General features: G+C 39.7%; 1 protein-coding gene across 1 annotated transcript in view; it reads right to left on the bottom strand.

Moving 5' to 3' along the window:
- Positions 1-25,195, bottom strand: part of grik3 (glutamate ionotropic receptor kainate type subunit 3) — a 146,868-nt gene that overhangs the window by 33,766 nt on the left and 87,907 nt on the right. Inside the window, exons 2-9 of the mRNA XM_015950084.3 lie at positions 24,697-24,870; positions 22,191-22,448; positions 21,900-22,081; positions 18,526-18,579; positions 13,496-13,666; positions 10,936-11,079; positions 7,638-7,745; positions 3,785-3,898 (exon numbers count right to left, since the gene is read on the bottom strand). Of these exons, the coding sequence (XP_015805570.3) occupies positions 3,785-3,898; positions 7,638-7,745; positions 10,936-11,079; positions 13,496-13,666; positions 18,526-18,579; positions 21,900-22,081; positions 22,191-22,448; positions 24,697-24,870 (1,205 nt within the window). The remainder of the gene's footprint in view (positions 1-3,784; positions 3,899-7,637; positions 7,746-10,935; positions 11,080-13,495; positions 13,667-18,525; positions 18,580-21,899; positions 22,082-22,190; positions 22,449-24,696; positions 24,871-25,195) is intronic.

Below are 25,195 nucleotides of genomic sequence, written 5' to 3' on the forward strand. Positions count from 1 at the left end.
GTCACTGTTGCACTTAACAGATAGTGACAGCAGAATCAAGTGTGTGTGTGTGTGTGTGTGTGTGTGTGTGTGTGTGTGTGTGTGTGGATACAGAGAGGGTTAAAATATTACAGAAAGATTGTTTTTTTTTCTCCAACAGTAAAACTAATGAGACAAATACCAAGCTTGGCAAAATTTGCTATGTAGATAAATATCTTTTACATTGTCGTCCCGTATAATGTTCACTGAAGTGATGGTTATGGTCACAGGTGTATTTTTCGACTCTGAATGGGCCTCCGCTATGTCAGACGCTGACCTATTTAGCAGGTGCACAGGTCAGTTCATTTTATGGTCAGGTACCTGGCACTCTTTACTGGCCTGTAATACTGCCTGGCTGCTCATAATTTGGGCTGTATAAAAGCCCGATTAGGACCAGAAAGCAGCAGCGGGAAAGCGAACATGCCCACGATGGCGCCTTTATCAATTGTCAACGTCCTCCAAGGGAGAGCAACTGAGCTGATGCCTGCGGTGACAATGACTCACACTGAACTGCTCATAAATGATTTCCTTTAATTATTGTCTGTTACCATTTTCCTGCCAGACAGACTTGCAGATCCTGCTGTGCATTTCAAAACATGTTGGTCCATTTATGCAAAAGCTGTAATACAATTTATTGCCCCCAATAGCCAGATGTTTATTTAATAACTGAGCTCAGTAGAGTAATTGATTGTCATTTGAAGGTGGCCTCTATGCATTGTTTATTTTTTTAAAAAGAGAGAGAGAGAGAGAGAGAGAGAGAGAGAGAGAGAGAGAGAGAGAGAGAGAGAGAGAGAGAGAGAGAGAGAGAGAGAGAGAGAGAGAGAGAGAGAGAGAGAGAGAGAGAGAGAGAGAGAGAGAGAGAGAGAGAGAGAGAGAGAGAGAGAGAGAGAGAGAGAGAGAGAGAGAGAGAGAGAGAGAGAGAGAGAGAGAGAGAGAGAGAGAGAGAGAGAGAGAGAGAGAGAGACTTTTTATGCCTGTCATCGACTAGTCACCGTCACATGATAATGACTGACAAGATGCAGTCCTCGGAAAAGACAGCAGGTGATAAGCCCCTGCGCGTTGGGAGGCGACGCGCTGTGCCAGAGCGTCAGTATCTGACGCCCGCCGTAAAACGAACATTTGACTGAATTGTGACCTTTACCCTCTTGCAATTTAACCTTCCCCTCACCCCCATCCTAACCTTAACCGGCTTGCGCATGCAAAGCTCTGATCGTTGACGAGCTACAGACATCTGCGTCCTGAGCACGGCCACAGTAACATTATCAAATTAGGTGTCGCCACCTCAGAAACAAATTTAACAAGCGATCGTTTATGTCGGCTCATTTCCTTTTATGTTTTCTGTCTTTTGCTTGTGCCTGATGCGCTTCGAGTACTTACTGCACTTATTACGGTAATTTTTCTCCGGCACTACAGGAAGTGTGGTTGTTTGTCGTCTTGCTGTTAGCTTGCTGAACTCATTAAAGGAAGTAAAACGCCACGACTGACTCATTATTCACTTCACACGTAAGGTCATTGAATTCACTGTTAGCATTGTTAGGTCAATGTTTATGTTATGCAATGTTAGCCTTTAGCCTGCCTTACCTAATATTAGAGTAAAACAAACATTTCAGTGGCTTCATAGGGGTACAAGAAATAACGTTTTGGTTGCTCCTGTTAACTCTGGAGCTTTTTGTTGCCGGTGTCAAAATACATAAGCCTGCGCTGCTGCATTAGCTCGCTGCAGATTCGTCAACCTCACAAACTCGGACTGTAAACGGTAACTATGTACCTCTTTAATTTTTTTCAAAAGGAGAAAAACTGACAACCCCTTTTTAGAAGAAAATCTGTTTCACTGTAACCTTCCTTTCAACATGATTGAGGCATTAGACTGTTTTGTGATTATCTCACTGTAGATTTCTTACAAATTGCACCTTTAAACACCACAGTTTGAATAGTGCACAAATAAATAAGATGGGAATTCTTGATGACAATGCATTTTGTGTTCACATGCTTTGCTGCAAACTTTACTGAAATTGTCTAATTAACTTGATCAAAAAAAGTTTGGCGTTTACGGAGAGAGCCATTACCATCTGTTTCTAGCCTTTCAGTTGGTGCAATTCCCCAAGGTTAGAACTCAAATCAAAGTCTTTATACCAGCTCTCCCCTCACAGGCGCAGCATGAGCGTGCATAACGGAAAAAAAGGGGGAGTGGGCTTGTGCGTAAATGTTCAAGGCAATGGAGTGCAAACAATTATTGTATGAGAGGAAAACACATTAGGTGCCCTAATTTATTCTACAAAGTGATCACTATAAAACTGTCAGATGTCTTGCTCATGCAACACTGAGAATCAGTGTGATCTGATTTTATTCTACCACAAGGGGAGATTTATATTACATTTGAAGTTCTCTTCTGCAATTTCAAAGTTTTATGTTCCTAAACTTATGATTATCTGACAAACCAACAAATCCAAAAGTATGTGATGAAAAATGAAAGATTTTGTTATAAAATATGAAAAAAAACTATCTCCATTATACCTTTTTGACATTAGTCCAGTAACTGGTATTTCCCAGTACAGTAGTTCAAACATTAGACCACTTAAATCCTTGTTCTATTTCTCCACTCAGAGACAGAATTAATATAGATGGCACCTGATAGGCATTAATTATGGCCCACCACGATCCTGCTTGTCATAATTACAGCTTTGTGGTTCAATATAGGCATAATAATAGTGTTTATCGTTGTAGCTTGAAGGGAGTGTGGAGGGGGATGTCTGCACCAGCGCCACACTGATAGCTCCACAGCAACAAGCAGTGACAGAGTTAAGTACAAACAACTTCAGATGAATGGTAATAGTGATCTGGAACAGGCATTACCTCGCTCTCTTTCTGTCTGAATGTCTAATTAATGCATTTTCAGGACTTGCTCATTGTATCTCCTCCACTCCATTTATGCATTTTTTACCTCTTTTTTTACTCTCAGCTTTTAACGCTGAAAGGATGCTGTGTCTTGCTTCGACATGGAAGAAATAGTCTCACTAGAAAATGAATATTTTTAGACATTGAATTTATGACATCAAATTTTTTTCTGCGAAATTGTGTATTTTAATTATGTTTAATGTAAAACATACTAACAAAAAATGTCATCTTCAAAAGTGCAACAGCGTAACATCGATTTAATGATTTTATCAGCAAAAGTTCAACAACTCAGGTGACCTGCTGGCGACCTAAGCCAAAGCAATCATCACTCCATCAAGTCGACACCTTGCTGGTGTCACATGATCAGAGAAGCGGAATTTGATTGGCTAAAAGCTACTCAACTCGATTGACTGGCAATTACCAAAAGGTCGCCTTAGTTGTTGAATATTCGCTGTTTGTGAATTTTTGCTGATGACGTTTTTACGTTTGAATTCTGTTATTGAATTTTTGAAGATGAAATTTAGCAACTGAATTTTTACGGACAAAATTTTTTTGCTGGTGTATTACACAGAATAAAAGGTCAAGGTCTACAAAAAGTCATACTCTGGTGAGACTGTATTTCTTCCATACTTCAGCTGTTGGAATACAACAGAACTATAATGTTTGGGCTCATTTTAAATAAACATGCCAGTCATGGGGGAAAAACATCACCTGAGCACATTTTTTTAAATGTTGCTCTACATTTGGAGCAATATAACCTGATTTTCTAGGAAAGAAATATAATATCCAACCGTAAAGCTTTATTTTTAGAGCTTTTCCATAAAACTGGTGAAGCATCACATGTCAGACACTTTTCACACATGTGACCTACCAGAATGGTGGTGACAACAAGGGAGCGGTTAGCCAGGGAATCAGTGATGTTCATTCCTTTTCGCTTCAGCACTTCTGTGATGTTAAGACCTCCTGACGCACTCCACTTCCCCACCTGTGGAAGATGAAAAGTGTGTAGCCAAGTGTCCTGTGTCGGTTGGTAAGCTATGACTTCCACAACTCCCTCACCAACCATCTCCAGGTAGAACACCTCCGGCGGCATTAAGTGATTGGTTGAGTCACCTTCTATCAGCAGGCTAAGGGGCTTTAGAAAGCAGGGGTTATTTAAAAATCTAATTACAAGGCGTGGTGGGTAAATTGTACGAGCTGGGATTGTTTGAACAATGTTGAAATGGCATGTTGAAACATGGAGTGCAGGTAGTTGCAAGTATTAAGCATCTAAAATTGATTTACAAAGCATCTATCACAGAGAAAAATCTGCATTTTACTAAAACAGAATTATTAATTTAACAGAGATTGTTAAAAACAAATATAAAACAATATTTTAAAAAGATTCCTGAGTGAATGCAAGGAATAAGAGTCATCATCTGCTTTGTAAAGATGTCTAGACAGGCAGTACGACGTACAAATAGAGGAAGTTCCTGCTACAGTCAAGGTAGAAACAAACTGGAAAGAGTCATCCACTTCAGTTTAATATCAGATCTTTGAAAATGCTCATAAAGGTTAGAATGAGGAAAAAGAACAGGACCAAATTGAGTCCCTTGGGGTACTCCAACTTGTTATATTTCATAAATTACTTGAACGTGTGTGTATGGTTATACCTGAACTACTCAAGAATAATCTCTGGGATCCTGGTTAAAAAAGCTGCTATAGAGATTCTGCAAACAAGCTTGGTTTAGAACGTAAACACGGTCATGGGACACCCACCCCTTCCCTCAGGTATCTTTCCTGAAACACTTCTGCCGGAAACGGGAAACCTGCGATGCCGAAGGAAACGAGAGAGAGCGCTAAACACCAGTTGCCTTTTCTAGGTCGAAACGTTTTTGCTGTCCGTGACTTCAAACGGTGTTTAAATGGTACTTTGTGGTAGCAGTCGGGTGTTCCTCTTTCTGATATCATTGAGCAACGAAACTCTCACACCAGTGGTGTTCTGCTGCGAGAGAACCACTTTATTAAAAACATTTTTAAACTCTACAATATATCTATAGCTATGTTACAACGTTGTTAAGAGGCATGAAATATTTATTTTTCTAATTTGCCATTGAAGACAAAAACTGTAAAGTCACTTTTCTCGGTAGCTATCATGATGCCGAGATACATAAAGATATGCCGTTTCATTTTTTGCAAACTGTCAAAAGACGGAAACTTTAAGGACGTTTTTAAAACATCTCTATAGGCCAGAGGTAAAGTTAGAGGTCTCCCATGCAGCAGACCTGGGTCTAAAACCCATCTGGGCCATAAAACATGCTAACTTCAAGCATTCATCTAAGATCAAACTTTGCAAGCCACCTTGCCTACCGATGGTCAGAGGGACCGGTGGCGCTTGTGCATGGCAGCCTCGCCTCTGTTAGTGCGCCCCAGGGCAGCTGTGGCTACATTGTAGCACATCACCACCAATGTGTGTAAATATGTTTGTAAATGGATGAATGACACACTGTGGTGTAAAGCACTCTGGAGTCCCCTGACTCTGAAAGGCGCTATACAGTGTTGAACAGTATTCATCATTTTGCAGATGGCGAAACTTTTCATAATAAATGAACACTTATTTTCACTCTCAAAAATAAACACGATTCCAACAGAAATTGCTAACATTTCACAGCGTTTACAGTTTATCCGAATAAAATGCCGGAAGAGGTTATGGTGGGATTACGCTGTGAAAGTAATTTTTCTCCGCAGTCTTGGTATTATGAGCAAAGTGACTCGAACAAATAAAAGGAGTTACACATGCGAGGAGCCCCAAGGCAAAAATCTGCACATTGTGGAAACACTCTGAAACATATCATTAGCACAAATCGTCCTGTGGCTGTCTATAACAATCCCTGTCTGCTATAGTCGAGCTCTCCACCAAGCCCTTCTCTGCCTACTGCTACTGCTACTACACACAGAGCTTTTAATATTCACTGAGGATTGTGCTTGAGGTGGATCCATTTAAAGACCCCCCCCCCACACACACACACACACACAAAAGCATGAAAAATGCCTGTTAATGTCCTCCCTGCCTAATCCAGAGAGAGGCATATGCTCTAATTTGAAAACCACATTAGTTACAGCTTGTCACACAACCGAAGAGGGCTCCTGCAGAGAATTAAAAAAAATACCTGAATGCTTTGCGCTTTGCAAAACCCCCTTCTAATTGTACCCAATTACAATTAGTCCAATTCATTTAACATGATTAGTCAAATATTTTTTACACAAAGTTATTTGCTCATGCAACCACACAATGAGTATTGCACTTAAATCACCATCCTGAGCACTCTGAGCAAAAGTGGCACTCTGAGAACCTGCTCATACTTCTAGCAAGGGCTCAAACTTGGGCTAATATTCAATTACGAGGGATTATTGAGGGGGTAGGAAAAAAAAAGTCCACATCTTAACAGGCTCACACAGTTAAAGCCGATTCCATGGATATACAAAGGCTGAAAGAAAGAAAGAAAAATCCAGCAATCTGCAGCACGCCGTTGGATCGACGCTAACATGCCTGAGCACCGGATTTGTCAGAAACACAATGAGAAGGCACTAATATGGCATCAAATACTTTTTGCAATATGATTGTGTGTCTGATTGTGCGGGACAAGATGGCAGCAAAACGAGGAAGATTTACTTCAAAGCCCCAGTGTTACAAGCTCCTTTCTGCAGGGCCATAAACCCAAACGCTTCTGCCATTATGCTGTATAGTCTTTAGCCTTTAGGGAGTATTTGAGGAAGTAATGATGGATTGTCCCTATTTTATATAGTCCAGCTGCATGAAAACCATTAAGTAAATAACAGCCATTGTAGGTGCCCTTTTTTAAATTTTATTTTTTAGATTTTCTTTCCGTACTTTTTGAAAAAAACACAATTTAATATCACATTTTAGTCATCATCCAAAATGATCATTTAGAGAGGCGGTAATTAACCCCCAAATGTGTACCGTTATCCAATTTACTTGTTATTAACCACTAATTCATGTTTATGTTGCCACAGCCAATTTGCTTCCTTGTTAGGAGGTAAATGATACTGTAACATTAACAAAATGAGAGTGTGGAATAGGGAGCCTAAGTCTCCCTTTCCGGTCGGCTCATGGGTCCCCGGAAGAACGAAAAAATGAATGGAAGTCAACGGGGCTAAAAGAGCGATGTTTTCATCCGCATTTGGCCCTGGATCGCACATATGTTGTTGATCGCACCACACCAGTCACATACTTTGAGATTTATCATATTGTAAAGTTTGAAATTAGCATGACTACAAATCAGACATCAGCACGTTGCATATGTGACGTCACCACAGAATCGCCTCTGCCCTAGCATAGCTGCTACTTGCCAAATTGCCAGATTTATGGTGGTTCTTTTCTTCTGAAGAAAGGATTTGAAGTTTGTTAATCTTACAACCCTTTTCCATCCATTTTTGTCCGTGTCTGGTTGTGACTTATTTTCACCCAAATTCTAAAATAGTGTTTCGCCCATTCAAAAATAAGTGTTTTCTTGGTATTAAAATGCGTCTTTATAATTCACGGACATCATTTGTGAGATACAGTACATGGCACATAAAAAGCGGAATTAGAAAATAGCGTTTTTAGCCCCGTTGACTTGCATTCATTTTTCCGTTCTTCCAGGGACCCGTGATATGGAAGTAGATCGGCGTGACTTAGGCTTCCTGTATCTCTGACAGAAACCACTGTTTTAAACTATAGTTACCTTTTCAAGCCCATCCTCCTTTAGGCTGATGATGTCCAGGTCGAAGTCTGTGCGCAGACCAGTTGTCTTGTTGAAGGAAAGTCTTCCAGTCAAACCATCCCAATGAGACTGTCAAATAAGATTTTGGTATTTTTATTCCCATTTGTAAGAAAAAAAAACTTTTTATAAGGATGCAACTCAACACATATAATCACAGTTAAGTGGTGTAATTATATTAAAACACATTGAATAGTACACTTCTATACTATCTAAACTGTAGTTGTCGCCTAAACAAACTTTGTCAAATATGCGAATTTTCCTCCACACTTTAAGAAATGAAACGTTGAATTTGCTTTTTATCTGGTTCATCTACACCTAGTTGCTTAAATGTAAATAGTAATATACATCGACATTTAACAATCAATCAATCAATCAAAGCTTTATCTATAAAGCGCCTTCCGCAACCCTGTCAGGAAGCCCAAGGCGCTGAAACAACAAAACAATGTAACACTGCTTGTATTTTCTAGACGTTTGCAGTGGTCCTTATTATAAATGAATGCCTTGTGAGTCCATCCCTGTGGGATCAAAGCTCTGGTGCTCCTGTTTCAGGAACTAGAAATTAGCCAGACGAGAGGTAAGCAGAAGAAAGCAGGGTTTGAGTCTAATTTCTCCATAATGAAACACCTCGTCACTGATTGGCTAACATGAATGCAACTTAACCACTTACAATGTTTGCTTTGTAACGTTGATGCTTTACACAAGCCCGAAGACGCTTCTACTAGCTGAGACGGGCTCTGCTCTCTCCTGGATGTTAAATCAAAAACAACCTTCCCCGTCATGAGCCAAGATGGGTGAGTCCATGAATGTTAATTTTCAATGTGACGTAGATCTGACTGGCTTTTCTAATCCGAGGATTTGCTCATCTATTCTCTATAACATTAATAATAAATAATAATAATAATGATGATGATAAGCCACAGCCATCTTTGGGTGGTCTGACAGAAGGAAGGCTGCCCTTCTGACCACCACCAATGCAGGCAAGTCATGCCTTGCCCAAGGACACAACAGCTGAGTAACGTGGTGAGAGCTTGGATTGATCCCACAATCCCCCGATCACTGATCAACCCGCTCTACCTCCTGAGCTACTGTTGCCCCTAGTGATATTGGCAGTGAATGCAGGAAATACGGGTAGAAGACTATTTTCACATTTTGCTTGCTTGTTAAACTCAGAGTGACCTGTCATATTAAAAAAAGTGAAAAACGGTTGTCAGTGAACTTGGTATTTGAGTCAAATTAACATTTCATTTCTTACAGTGTAGAAAAAAATACACAGATGCTCTTCTGTTGCATGATATTGCATTATATTCTTTATCTGTACACACTGCACCCTACTGCAACAAATAAGCAGAGAAAACCTATGAGTCCTGCCAGCAAATTGAACTAAAAACACACTTTATCTTTCAACTGTGGGCTAATTCACTCCCACACATACACAAATCAAACGCACAAACACAAACTGTACATGCCGCATTTCCTTTTTCTAATTACATTTTACATCTCAACGCCTCCAACGCATTTTCCCTCCAGACTACGGAGTTAATTAACAGTCATCTCCTTTTGCTTGATTCCCCACGAGGGGAAAAGAAACATAACTGCCCCCTATTATGATTACCTGATACCCGCCACCTCCACAGATGACTGCAGGTGCAAACATGGCAGGATGTGCAGCATTCCTGTTCTCCTCAAGCTTACAGAGTCAGCCATGTGGAAGGACTTGTGATACTAATTGTCTTTACCCATGCGTTTGCAACTTCTCTATGAAGGATGAATCTTTTCTTTACATCTCATCTTTTTTAACTTTTACTTGGCACGAGTGTCCTTTATACCTCACATACTAAATTCTGAGCTCTTGACACAAAAACATAATCACTAAGTGTCGAGCCATCACATTTCATCGTTTTTTTCTGATGCCCAAAAAATGTGACAACCCTGCAACTCGTTATCTGTCTAGTCAGTAGCTTGCAGGAACTTGTTGTGCAAAGATGGAAGCTTCAAGGAGAAATCTGTGGCACTCTATTTTTCAAAAGCCTTCCGTACCTCATTCTGTCTGGCCTATTGCCATGAAGGTGGGAGGCATGCTCAAACAACTTTAATTCAGAGAATGACGTATCGTACGCCTCAGCTATATCACATCCAGAGGGCCAATTCAACCTTCAGAACATGTCAGGCGCCTCTCTTGAAGGAAGTGTAAATCAGTGAATCAAGACCGAGTTAATAACCAAACATTACAAAATGTTTTCGCAGTATTTCCTTGTCTTTAGCAATAGTCACTAGACTTTTCTAATATTTCTATTGAAGGCAAATGGGTTGTAATTTGTTCAGACTAATTTCTGACTAACTATACCTCAGACATTGTTTGTTGTAGACATTTAAATCCTTTATACAATCCTGTGATTCCATAGTGGGGGTTTCATCTGCAGATTTCTAACACTGTGGGCACCACAACCAAAACACGGCTTTGAAAAATGACTAAAGACGTTTATTTTTAGTAAAGCATTGTACCTGTTTTTTATTGCTTTGTTCTGATGTCATGCTGTCAGAATTTTCAAATCCAAGCGTTTCACCATCTATGTTCTACTAGAAGCTAACGCAGGAGATAGGTGTAGGAGACTATTCTTATGATAAATAACTGTTTATAATCATAAATAATCAATAAAAAATGATTTTCCAGTGAGCCACGCCGTTAAAGTTGAGATCTGGAGATCTTTTTCTCAGAGGACACCATCTAGAGGAGGAAAACTGTATTGCACCTCAAGCCTCTCCCTACTTCGGTGATTACGGCTGGAAACGACATTCTCAAACGCTTGCGTATGCTCTGTGATTGACACCTCTATGTAAGTGGATGTTTCTATTGGCTAAAGCGGAGCTGTGCTCAATTGAAAATGCACTGGGCTCTACGACAAAGGGGCCAGGTTTAGCTAAATAAATAGACTTACTGCCTACGTTGCATCACATACGGGTCACTTTTACAGAATTCTAAGAAATTATTCATAATTCCCGAAAGGAAGGAAATTCCAATTAAAATTCCCATTTTGCAACAAGCTATTGCAAAGTCTCCTGATTTATTAGATTAGGAGAAAAAAAAGAGGATTAGCTCATGTTACAGATTTGAAAAGCTTACAAAAATAAGTGCTTTACAGCATGAGTCATGTCTAGATTTCTTCAGTTTGTGGATACAGCTGACTTTCTATGTCAACATTTGAAATAAGAGACTCAGTCGGTATGATCAAACAACAACAGGCCAAAGGTACATCTTCACCTCTTTGATGAAACTCATGAAGCGCCCTCCAAATCTCCAGGGTTTGTGGCGATGACACTGGAGCGAGTTCACAGTCATCTGTGGAGCGTGTTGGTATGAGACGGATACAATGTGGACTGCATCATAGGTCAGAGCTGCATCTGTCTGGAATAAGGGGTGAACATTATTTCAGCTGATGGCTGAAAAAGTAAACAGTTTGGATCTCATGATGCAAACGTTTCACGGCCATAAGATGCAGAATGAGTCATGTCAAATTCTAGTCTGTTACATTTGCAGAAGCATGTAAAAGCTTGGTGATGTAGTACAGAATGTAGTTTTTAACAAATGTGTTTTGGACTTTTTGTCTGCCATGTTCTGTGGGAAGATCTGATCCCACTGTAATTGGTTGAATTGTTATTTATCTGCTGCCATCAATACAACTTGTAACTTTAGTGATTTTTTAAAGACACTAACAACAAATTTAAAATCATAAATGATGTGTGAATTGAGCAAAACCATATTGTTTTTCATTTATACCACAGAATAGAAAAAATGATAATGAAAAAAAATAAAATTCTAGTTTTTCGGGGGGGGGGGGGGGGGGGGGGTTGTAAAAATTTTGGACTTTGTGATATATATGAAAACACCAAAGTAGCTATATGAAATGTACAAAATCTGACGCTTTCACAGAACACTTGTTGAGAAGAGTCACAAAGATAGTTATTTGCATCTTTACCTTGCTTTGAGCATGTCAGTACAGAAGCAGAAACACTTGAGATTATGTTCTTTTCATATTTATGGATATTTTTAGGCTGCATGGTCAGTTTTCCAGCAGTATCATGACAGCGTGTCTTCTGTAAAATATCTCATTTAGAAACACACATATATTATGCAGCTCCACCCACACAGTTTTTACTGTTTGGTACGGAAGCTTATTGCCATCACTGCAAGACAAAATATAATGGATCAATATCTCGTAGTAAAGAGAAAGATCTCGTTATAACGCAATATAACTCTCATTTTGCAAAAACACATTCTTATAACAACATATAAAAGTTGTTTTAACAAGAAAGTTTCTCGAAATAATGTTTTAATATCTCGTAAAAATGAGAAAGGTCGTAATGGTACAATTGCGGCTATATGTTTGCGTTCTACTATGAATGAACGTTATTCCAGTTCTTGATGCCTAACTTTCAGGAGGTACAGCAGAAGCAGCACCACAACAATGAGGGTAAAACCACCAAAAAATGATTAATAAATCAACAAATTACACTTGTTAGCTCTCTTCTACGTCGACTCCGTCATGTACCTCCTTGTTGCCAAGGCAATAGACAGACATCTCTTTATACCGAGAGATTGTGTTTAAGGGAACACAAAGGGAACATGGCTAATGTAATTTTTGTACATAACTTTTATTTTTATTGTATGGCTGCACAATATGTCGCAAATATATCATTATCGCGACACCAGCATGCACAATATGCAAATCGCAAAGAACAGATAAATATCGCAATGAATGGTTAGCTCAAAAGTTTGCTACACATAATGCATTCTGTCAAACAGAAGACTGATGTATTTTTAACTACATAGCGCTCTTCATCCATTTGGCCAACTGGGTGGGTTTTCATAGGTTAGATGCCCGCCCATGAGGCAGACGGCACTTAATTTTTGATGGTTAGCAAACACTAGAGTTAGCTTTCTGCTGATTCAGCTTTTCTCGGGATCCACTGATGGCCTTTTCTTGTTCATTTTCTTTTATCCTTTCCTATCATAGTTTGCTTTTCTCATTTTTATGAAATGTTTTGTCTTTTTTTCTTTGTTTTTGATTATTTTTGATCCTGAGTTAAGTTTTTATTTATCACAAGTATTATAGTCATCGCAATATTAATCACCGTTATCGTATATTACAGGTTTTCCTAATATCGTGCAGCTTATTGTTATATCATTGTAAAAAAATTTTCAAAGATTTTTATTTGAAAAAACACAAACAGGAAGTCAACTTTTACTTTAAAATCTGCACTTCAACCAGAAAACGGAAGTACCGCAAATATGTGCGGAGAAGAAATCCAAGTGAGGCCTGTTTTCTCTGTTGTTTTCAAAGTTGAGGACGGCTTGACCAAAGTGTGGAGGAATATGTTGCTCTGACTAATTACTTTTACTTTTATCTGTCATTATTATGATAACAGTTTTCCATTAAAACAGGATTTACGTCTTGTTATGATGAGAAACTCTCGTTATTGTGAGATGCTGCTCCTCTATTTTTTGCCTGCTTTGACGTTTACATGCTTCCGTAGTTTTGTGCTTTCTGGACTCTTAAATTTAAAAAAAAGCTCTTATAAACCCTGAGTGTTGTATATGCAGGTCACTAAAGTGGATTAAATGCAGAATCAAAGGCAGTTTATTCAGAACTCTAATATGACTCAATCTCATTTATAATGCTGTTTAACTGAAAATACAGTTACTGTTTCATTTAAACAAATTTATTCTACTCTAGATTAAACAAATTGATGCAATACATATTTTTTCCAATTATTTTTTTATTTTGAAAGTGCCAAACAAAAATGTACATTTAAAAAATTACCGTCATGATGCCCTCCAGCAGGCCTGAATCTGGTTTGGGGGGTATCTGCCTTTCCATAGACCACTTCTCCACTATGGATGCAACCTGAGGATTATCCACATTGAGGATGCGGAAGCCCGTCATGTTTACACCACAAAAGCGATATGGCTCAAGGTCAATAGCCATCAGGTCCTATTTGAAAAAAGAACAATGGATTATTTTTAGTCAGGAAGCACTGAGCCCCTTTGTTCACAGTGAATATCCTAGATACTTTCTCCTCGTCTGAAAATAAAAACGGAAACAGCGACTGAATAAATACATAAATCACGCTATAAAAACTGTGTAGAACATAAATGTACTGGATTTCTCAAGTTTTTTTCCCATGATTTTTAAGTAATTATTGTTTTGAACTAATATAATATTAAAATATACCACCCAGTCAACAAGCTTGCAATCTACTCTGCCTGTCTCTGTCATATTTATGGATAAAAAGTAGAAAAAAAATGTGTTGATGCATTTTTGGGAGAGTGTCAGATTATAATTATTGCCTGTGGCTAAGAAAATTTTAAAAAAGAGAGAAAAACAAACTCTTTTTGCGGGATGATATTAATAATTCAACACTTGCATTGCCTTGGCATCGTCCGAAGAAAAAAGCAATTCAATTTGAGCCGCTGTAATTTCTGGGGCAGCGATTGTAGCTGAAGTGTGAAGTCACATGTTGACACATGTTGTGTAAAATTGGACCCGGGGGCTCAGAGGACACATTTGGATGAACATGGATATTTCATTAGCACCCTGTGGGGTTAGTGCTGCAGGAACAAGAGCATGCAAGACTTTCACAAAAAAAAAAAAAAACTGTCACTGTTGTTCTCAGAAAAATCAAAAATCACACTTGCAATGTTGCTGCTCATCATATAGGATTATTTTGTTGTTAAAATTTCTTAAATGAATAAAGTCAGAAATAATTTGAGTACAAACTTTGCAATTATTGTAACAAAAAAGAAAGATGTGAGCTGATTCGCACAAACTCAATAAGGTCCTACAATTTCATTATGCTCAAATGTTCACCGGGAGAACGAACGTAACTAAATTCTCAGCTTAAGGTTCTGAAAGATGGCTACGGCAAGACAGGAGCTATGACAGACTCATTTCAAAGGACAAGGACGTTATTACCCCCATACCACTGCGCTGTTGCCTTTTCACGCTCTAATAAATCGGCACTTCCCTCACCCCACAAGATAAAACACAGACATCGGTGAATTCCATCGAGAGGAAATTGTATTGCCATGTACACCATGCAAGTATTCATTACTCCGGATCAAATCTAACCGCCAGGTATAATCTTCTTAATGGTGTGTCTATCAATAAGACAGCATATTGCAGCTTTAGATAGCTACAACACAGATACCATGAAGATATTCTGGCTTCACGTGAGAGCTGTTGTTGCGAATTTATATTTAAAAGCATAAATAAATAAAAGAAAGAAAAGTTTTTTAAGGAAATTGTCATGTTTTGCTGAAAACCCTGTTTGGACGCAGGTAAGCTGGTGCTGCAGCTCTATAAGTAATGTAGATTTCTATATTAAAGGAGAATTTGTGCAACACAAAAATGACACACCAGAACAATGTCTGCAATGTCAAGTGTGAAAAATGACACGCATCATGTCTGGACCTCTGTGTCATAACATATTATCACAACAGACTGGTTAAATCTGCAGAGACGGTGAGTGTGAGAGCGTGAGAGAGGCAGAAACAGTAACGGAGGGTGAAAGGAACAGCACAGAGCATGCTGGTACTTATTCTCCCTCAGTCTGCCTGTCACGGTTACGGCAGCGAAAGTGGCTCCCTGCTAGATCGCTCAAAATACTCAAGAAAGTGACTCTTACATAACCAGTCACCCCAAACACCTTGAATACATTTGATTATTTAAATAAAAATCTGTTTAATTTTTTTTTATATACAAGCATTTTTTGTGACACCTAAACAATATTGATTTAGCATTCCTACTCTGCACGGGCAGTTTTATGCTTTGATTATAAAATATATGCTATGGAAACTAATCTTTCTCAAAACTACAGTTTAGTGTGTTTGCATGCATACATTTGTATGTGTTTACACAGCACAAGCAGTAATGTCAGAGAGTCATTCATATAGAGACGTTTCTCTTCTCCAACCATGGGCGTAATTTGGAGGGGGGACGGGGGGACGTGCCCCACCTACTTTTTCACAAGGCAGTTTTGATCCAGTGCTGATACTTATTTTTACTTAAATAAGGTAGAACCTTATGTAGGTGAAGACTATTGGCCAAACTTAAAAAGTTTAAAAAGTTACCCCATTTGAATCAATGGGTAGTGCCATTGAACTCGGAGCATACAGAGAAAGTCATTCAGCCATTGAATCAGGTGTGTGGCAGCAAGGAAAAATCTAAAACTTCTGGGAAAGTGGCTAAATTGGACAACATTGGAAAAGAAACTTTGAGGAATAAAGTAACACATTGCTTTTTCTGTTTCAATTATATAAATAATTAGTGTTATGTAATGTTCTAACATTTAAGATTCCTTCAAAATATCTGATGTGGTGTATATTTCTCATTAATCTACTATAGCTTTATGAACTTTTTCAACATCGTGAAAAATGGTGGGATGGTGATGATTTATTCTGGGCAGGGCTGGGCGACAAAATCGAAAAAATATATCGTTATTGAAATGTACGACTCTAACTGATCAGTTTTCTCTGGTGTTGTCTCGTCTTCCCTCCGCTTATCCGGGTCCAGGTCGCGGGGGCAGCATCCCAACTAGGGAGCTCCAGACCGTCCTCTCCCCGGCCACCTTCACCAGCTCCTCCGGCAGGACCCCAAGGCGTTCCCAGACCAGATTGGAGATGTAACCTATCCAACGTGTCCTGGGTCGACCCGGGGGCCTCCTGCGGGCAGGACGTGCCCGAAACACCTCCCCAGGGAGGCATCCAGGAGGCATCCTGACCAGATGCCCAAACCACCTCAACTGACTCCTTTCGATCTGGAGGAGCAGCGGTTCTACTCCGAGTCCCTCCCGAATGTCCGAGCTCCTCACCCTATCTCTTTTTTTTTTATCTTATCTTTCCTTATCTCTAAGGCTGAGCCTGGCCACCCTACGGAGGAAACTCATTTCGGCTGCTTGTATCCGCGATATTGTTCTTTCGGTCATTACCCAAAGCTCATGACCATAGGTGAGGGTTGGGACGTAGATCGACCGGTAAATCGAAAGCCTGGCTTTCTGGCTCAGCTCCTTCTTCACCACGACAGATCGGCTCAGCATCCGCATCACTGCAGAAGCTGAACTAATCCGCCTGTCGATCTCCCGATCCCTCCTACCCTCACTCGTGATCCGCCTGTCGATCTCCCGATCTCTCCTACCCTCACTCGTGAACAACCCCGAGATACTTAAACTCCTCCACTTGAGGTAGGACCTCTCTCCCGACCCGGACTTGGCAAGCCACCCTTTTCCGGTCGAGGACCATGGTCTCAGATTTGGAGGTGCTGATCTTCATCCCAGCCGCTTCACACTCGGCCGCGAACCTACCCAGCAAGAGCTGAAGGTCAGAGCTGGATGAAGCTAGGAGGACCACATCATCCGCAAAAAGCAGAGACGAGATTCTCCTGCCACCAAACTCAACACACTCCACACCACGGCTGCGCCTAGAAATTCTGTCCATAAAGGTAATGAACAGAACCGGTGACAAAGGGCAGCCCTGGCGGAGTCCAACCCTCACCGGGAACAGGTCCGACTTACTACCGGCTATGCGGACCAAACTCACGTTCCTCTGGTAAAGGGAATGAATGGCCCTTAACAGATAGCTACCCACTCCATACTCCTGGAGCATCCCCCACAGGGTGCCCCTGGGGACACGGTCATAAGCCATAAACACATATGGATTGGTAGGGCAAACTCCCATGCCCCCTCCATCATCCTTGCAAGGGTATAGAGCTGGTCCACAGTTCCACGGCCAGGACGAAAACCACATTGCTCCTCCTCAATCTGATTCAACTAGTTTTTTTTTTTCATTTTTCTCATGTCAATAATTTCAGTAGTTAAAAAAAAAAGAAAATGTGCGTAGGTTGGCAACATTCATATCCGTTTAAGAAGCTGTACCACCCCGAGTCACATGACAATGTGAGGCAATGTATTACACGTGACAGCCCCATCTAGTGGACAGCTTTTTTTGCTTTTACATGTAGTTGCCATCAATTTATCGTCCTAATTCTGTATTTTTTTAAACCTATGGACAATGATTTTTTATGTCTTACTATAAATAAAACATACGTTCATAAAGAGCTATATTTTTGCTGTTAATATACTTGCATCTGGTATTTTAATGAAAGACTGAAATACATAAACAACAATAAAACAACCTATCTGGCCAAGCAAGAAAGGTCAGCTACATTCATTTGGTTTGGTCTTTGGGTAAAATTTTAACACTATCGTATTCAAAACTTTTTTTTGTATTATAAATATGTGTGTTTGCAGTTAAACTATTGCAGCTGTAGTTGGAAAAGAAATACATCTAGCTCATGTTCATTTAATCAAACCATTAGGAGAGTTTCAGATCAATTATTTAAAAGTAGGCGTTGGTAGTGTTAAAAGACTTGTCAATGAACTGTGGGATATTAGATTAGGATCATGCATATTTAATGTCACTGGTGGGTTGGTAGTATTTTTCTTACATTTCATTAATCTGAAGAGTTTTATTTTGATTGTACTTATTTCTTTTTAGTTGTTGCTTTTGCAAAAATAATCATTTGAGCCTTTCTAGGGCGGGCTTTTTGTTTCTTTTGAATCTAAATCTGTTGTTTTGTATTTTGCTAGCTCAAAGACTTCTGTTGACTTAACCATAAAGCTGTAATTTACTACAGCAAACCCAAGACTCCATTATGCATCTGACTTGTCAAACAAAAGTGATGCTATGGACTGGATCCAAACTCCATTGGCAATTAGCCACTATTCATCAAAAACTGAAGCAGTGAGGAGATGAGAACAAACGAGACTATTTGCATTAACAAGTGCAGTACATTACCAGAGTGGTGAAGATATAGTGGTAATACTCTGTCATCATCCCCATGGTCTGGGCCTGGAAGTGCACAACGATGGAGGATGGGAGTAAAAGGTAGACGTGAAGTGAGACAAAATGGAGAAAATCGTCATTTTTGTCATTTCAGGGCAGCTTAGCATCAAACAAGCTGTGCTAAAGAGTGGCATAAAAGACATTACAGCAAAGAGGAAAGTATCCATGTTCTGAACCTGTTGACTCACATGCTGCTAATTTTACAAGCAAGATTCTGGTATTGCTCTTTGGGTTTTCTGAACTATACGTGGTCTAAATAATTACAGAAAAGCAACAGATCTTTAGCTTTTCTGTGCATTTAAACGGTTTAAAATTGGCTCGGGGCATGTGATGCTATCCCGGGTGAGAAGAGAATCTTCCATCCAAAGAGCTCAGTAATATTTGCGTCATATCCGAACACTCCATCACTGCCACTTGTTTCACTCTTATCAGCATTCAAAAGCACACATCCCCATGGCAGCTGTGTTTTTTGTTTAATTGCACCATCTGCTGCAAAAAAAAAGGGGGGGGGGGGGGGGGCTCAAGGTTATGTAAACAAGATGTTAATCTCATGTAGAGATAAATTCACCTCTAAAGACATTAAGCCAAATCATTGTCGCCAAAACTTTATTTGTTGGTTAGAAGTGCACACAGCTTTTATGATGCTATTTTCCCACTGCTGAACAATCAAGTTAGAACCTGGTCTGAACTTTTTTATCCACATTTTGTTAAATTTTTATACACCTCTACTCCTATCAACAGCAAGGTCATTTTTGTAAATTAATCATGAAACATGAGACAGAGAAGGGCAAAGTTATTGTTTTAAAATAAGCTACAGGAAGGCTGCTATTTTCATTCCCCTAATCTGAAAAATAACGTAGTTTGACAGATGCATGTTGAGTTGTGGGGAACCAGAAAACTCCAACTTTAGATTTGTTCAACATTACTGCAAAAGTACAAGTAAATCAACTGAGTGATGTTAAAACCTTGTTTTTCTTATTTAATCACAGCACCACTCTTGTAGATAACACATGTTGCAATAAAATATAACAAGACATCTGAAGTTCTACATAAACAGAGATGAATCATTTGTTGAAAAATATTGGCGGCTTCTTAACATATAACCATAAAAATCAGATCTAAAATACACGGGAGCGGGTCTGAGTAATATGGCGACGCCATATTAGATGCCATGTTTCCTTCTACGGGAGCCCTTGAGGACAAAAATGACTGATTTCTAACAAACGGTAACAAAACTGTCACCATTCATAAACATTGTCATTTTACACATTTACTTCATCACTCATTGCCACTGATGAAACAGAGTCTGATGTGTTTGTCATTTTGTCTGCACTCCCCATGGCTTTTGGACCCTAATGGGGATCTGTTGGTTAGGTCTTACTCCTACACAAAAATACAGCTTGCTTGCAACAATTTAGGTATCTACTGCCCCCTATCTCCAGGGAAAATACACACTGTCACTTTAAAAGAGCAGAATGTAAGAATAAAGTGAGAATTTTACGAGAAAATCTCAAAAGGGTTAAGGTTATACTGAAACATATTTCATATCCAGCTGGCTGCTGGGATTGCCAGTTTTTTTCTTTTCAAAACAAAGGAAGGAAGGACGTAACAACTGTTTACCATCAGTGAGTGTGGGGTTTCCGTGTCTTCTGTGAGCTAATACTGCAGATCTGACAATTGTAATTTGACGACAGCCAGCAAAAAGCACCAGAGTTGTTTAAAGTGGTTGCAGTAACCTAATTTTACCAAAGGATGTTATTTTTACTACTTTTCTACATAATGCACCTTGCCTGTTTCTACTATCGACCATCCATGTAATTTCACCGGGCCTTCACAGCATGTTCGTGCCTTCATTTTAGGACCATATTCTAGGCCATTTCAGGAAACAAATGAGTATCTGAACAGGGGGTATGTACTCAGAAAAGCCATGGAAGAGTCGCTGGGTGGGACTTGTGGTTAACTCATGTTGATTGGTTGGAAATCAGTAATAAATGACATCAGCAGAGGTCGCCAAACACCCGGCATTTCTGAATTTGGAAGATCTGCTGGTGAAGCAGAATGAGAGGAAAATAAAATAAGCAGCTAAACTCCCAACACCAAAAAATGTGCTGTAATTTTGGCCGCTTTGTGGTTGAAAAACAAAAATAAACCCCCCAAAAAATGCTTCTTTTGGTCATTTTGTGCTGCTTATAACATCCCAAAACTGCTCTCCCTGTCCCCTGAATGGATTAAAATACATTGTACTTTTATCAATGTCCGTGGACGCCTTGGGCGTTGGTCAGTGACGTCACTCAATGAAATGGTCGTAATATGTTGACGTCTTGACAAAATCCTGAAAGGGCTGACCTTGTATGGAAACACAATGGCTGAAAGGAACTTGGTGGAAACATGACTTTAGGCTTAAAAGCTGGAAGGGGTCTCCCTGGGACACTACTGGGATTTCTTTTGGATATGTGAACATATTAGTTATAATAAATTAGGTTTAAAAAACGTTAAATAAGTGGTACTAACAAAAAAAAACTCCCTACCTGAAACTCACATTCTACCCTCCTATCCTTTACTCTGAATAAACTGACAAACTTTTTTAGTAAATTGCACAGTGAACCCATAACTAATAAATTCATTGAATTAGAATTACAGCTCCTAATACTGTTGCCACCAAACACTGCGACTACCATTGGCCAAGGTACATCATAAAGCTATAAATGTTAGTATTGAAATGAAATGTTAACGCCTGTTGTCTCCTCTCAGGAAGACATTTTTCCAGCAATAAAAGTGCTGTCTGGCCAGGAGCAAAGATATGTCCTCTTAGATCTCCAAACCCAGGGAGAAGGGAGTTATTTAAACAACTTTTATGAGGTGATGCGTTGGGTAAACATGTTAATAGAAGCTGACAGGAAGCTGAATGAATGAGGGGGATTCACCAGGCTGTTCTTGACATCTGTAGAACATCAGACCACCTACACATTTGCCACTTGGTACATCTTACTGACAGGTTTCTGTTGCAGGCAATCATTTATACCAAGGCACATTTATATTCAGGTTCAATAACAGACTTATGGCGTTAAAAATTCTGCGTACATGCATAGGGTGGGTAAATAATTGTTTAGTATTTGCACACCTTTAAAGACACTGGACATAAGATATTGTTAACATTTAAATGCCCACTCTAAATGGTTTTTGCAAGTTCATCAAGATCTGACCTTTTTTGGAGATGAAGTTTTGTTGCTGTGAATCTGACTTTTACATCATGGAATAAAATAATATAACATTATAAATTACAGCAATCGTCTATTCTGACATTATTAGGGTACATAAGAGTTCACCTGTTTTAGAATCTGGGCAGCCATGTGGTGACTGCAGTCAAAGATGATCCGAAATTCCCGACTTCTCTTCATTTCTTTGAGAAGAGGCCTCGTATCTTCCGTGTCGAGCGGAAGCTGGCGGATCTTTAATCGAATGTTGTATCTTGATGGTGCCATTATCAGCTCCTGCAGCCTTATTAGACCTTGAAGGAAATAAAACGACAAAGACAAGAATTTTCTTTATTTTGTAGCTCCTGGATCTTTTGAGTAATAGGTTTGAAAGTGAGCCGTAACATAACAGTGTAAGGTCACCTGTGCTGTCATCATATACAACGGTGGCTGTTTTCCACTTGAGAAACTGAACCAGGTCCAGAATAGCATAGCTTAACGATGAGTAATCCGGGTATAAATTGGCGTAAAACGTGTCCCTGTTGTCCATGGGGTGATGTTTCCATCGAACCTGGATGTGCGGAACTTCCAGTGCATTGCAGATGGACTGCACAGCGTTTGACGAGGAGCTATGTGAAGGCCCAAAAATGGCAACTACTCCTAAAGATAGCTGGTCACAAGCTAAACAGAGAAGAAGAGACAGGTTCTTGAAAAGAACATAAGCATGAACTGTGCTAACAGAAAGAAAACAACACATTCTCACCTCCAGCGCGTCAAAAACGAACGCTTGGTCAGCCACCCTCCGCGTCAGACCCTGATGCCAAAAGTGCCCTTTTTCGTCACTTATGTGCGAAAAGGGGTTTTCCCCTTTTCTACCTGCAGATCCCAATGCAGCGTAAAACTGACGTGATGGGATGTCCGCAGCCAGGGCACCAAACAAGCTCATTGTACCTCACCCTAACCTTATCCTCTTGTTATATACCCTTCCCCTCACCCCTATCCTAACCTTAACCATCTTGCTAGCCAACACGGTAGTGATGTGTCGGTCGCTCTAAAAGCCGGCTCTATGAAGTGAACGGCGGGAGCCGCCTCGTCATTGGTCGGGTTTGGACCGAGGCAGCGCGAGGGGGAGGTTTCAACTACCACGGTGGAGGTTAAAAGCAGAGGGTATTTGTAAACTCCCCCTCGCCAGATGGTATGTTCTAACGTTCCCCTTGGGCGGCAAATACAAAAATTCACAGTCAGAATGCATGGGAAACAAACGCTTGATCACAGTGAGAGTAATATTTTAGGTAGCAAGAGGGTTAAGGTTAGGATGAGGGTGAGGGGAAGGTTAAATAACAGGAGGATAAGGTTAGGGTGAGGTACAATGAGCTTGTTTGGTGCCCTGGCTGTGGACATCTCATTGCGTCAGTTTTACGCTGCATTGGGATCTGCAGTCAGAAAAGGGAAAAACCCCTTTTCGCACATAAGTGACGACAAAGGGCACTTTTGGCGTCAGGGGTCTGACGTGGAGGGTGGCTGAACAAGCGTTTGTTTTTGGCGCACTGGGAGTGAGAATGTTGCATGACATGCTAGTATCTCATTGGGTCGTGACAATAGGTAACAAAAACAAACTGTGTTTGGTGACTTGTACCATTTTGTTTGTTTTAATGTAGGTTTTGTGTTACATTTAGTAAACAAGTAAAAATTACTTGTATAAAGGGGTAGGGACATATAAGTTTCAACTTCAGCCTACTCCTTTTCCGACAGAGAAGAAGAAAAAAAGGGATGATGATATGTATTTTTTCTGTTTGTGGTATTTTAAAAAAAATTATGTATGTTTTCTTTGTTTGAAATAAATTAAACTAAAAAAAAAGCATTCAACTTTTAAAATTTCAAGAAATGCTAAGCGCCAAGCGAGGAGGCATTGGGTCCCATTTTTGTCAAAGTCTTTGATATGACCCGAGTGGGATTTGAGCCCCGATCTCCCAGTCCCAGGGCGGGCACACTACCACTAGGCCACTGAGCCGTTTGCCAAATACAGTATATATATGTAGATATCTAGTCTTTTCATGAACCATTGAAACAACACAGTTGTGAGGTGTAATCTATGATTGTTTTCAAACTGTCTGCATGCAATTAGACAGCGCTAAGACCATTCAGAGAAATACATATTCATCAGTTAACAGGGCATTCTACCATACAGCATTGTCGAAGAAGAAGCAAATACATCCTATTTTGAAATAAACAACATAAGTACCTCCATCTGAGCCATTTCCTACAGAGGCCGCTCTGGGAGTGGCTCTCACTGTGCTCATGTTTCGTGTTTGTATCAATAACCTACACTTTTATTTCTCATTTCAAGTATCTGTGACAATAAATGGATTGGCATATCCAACTGGAACTCTGAACTGCTATATTTGGATTCATCTTTTTTTTTTCGTTCATTAACTATATTATCGCCGTATCATCCTGTATTGTGAGTATGCATTGATCCAACTACTACTACTGTTCTCAACAAAAGATTGGAGAGGTTAAAGAACAGACGTGCACATGCCTGCAAGCCACCGTCACTGGGCAACATTTTTTAGTCTAGATTTCTAAGCTAGCATGGACTTTTTTGAATTTTTAATATGCTCTAGAAAATTGCATGTCAAATGTTTTCTCAAAACACTCATAAGACTTCCGGTATGGAATCCTTCTGGATTTAGTTTTTGTGGGTGCGAAAGAGCCAAAAATGTCACACGTTTGTCAACAAATTGAGACAATTTTTCATTGAACTCCTGACGGAAACAAGACTTAGCCACAAATGAAAAACTCTGCTGTATTTTTTGTCAGTATTTCACTGCAAAAGTTTTAAATCGCAGTTTAAATTTCACAATTCGCTCAAAGGAATCAAACTTCCAGACAGACACATTAAAGAAATGACAGGAAGAAAGTTTCTCACCTTTTCTTGATGCCTCAAAGCTGTCATAGATATTAATCCTCTGTATGTCATATGTTAATGTTGTGTTAGGCAACAAAGTCCTGTTTCTGTTAATATTATTCACAGCAAATTTAAAAGCAAGCTCCTCGGCACTAACAAGAGAAACAGGTCCATCTGTTTGTTCAAAAATTCCACCTGAAACACAAAAGAGAGAAACATGCAGGGTTATGAGGACCGGTTTCGTGGATGACGTACACATGCACACATTTGAACACAAACTGGAATAGACATAAATGAAGCAGTGCACATTACACACAATTTTCTGAATTATGTTTTTTTCTGCAAAAATTCTGCAGCCCTCTTTATTTTCAGGGAAGACTAAAAAGAAAAAAAAAATACATCTTTGAAGTCTGAAGCCATAATGGATTTAGGGTGTGTGCGTGTGTGTGTGTGTGTGTGTGTATGCTTGCATGTCTGCTCCATCGGAATAGCAGGATGTCTTAGGCTCTTGTCTCTCTAT

The sequence above is a fragment of the Nothobranchius furzeri genome, chromosome 5 (assembly GCF_043380555.1).
Source record: "Nothobranchius furzeri strain GRZ-AD chromosome 5, NfurGRZ-RIMD1, whole genome shotgun sequence".
NCBI classification, from domain to species: Eukaryota; Metazoa; Chordata; class Actinopteri; order Cyprinodontiformes; family Nothobranchiidae; genus Nothobranchius; species Nothobranchius furzeri.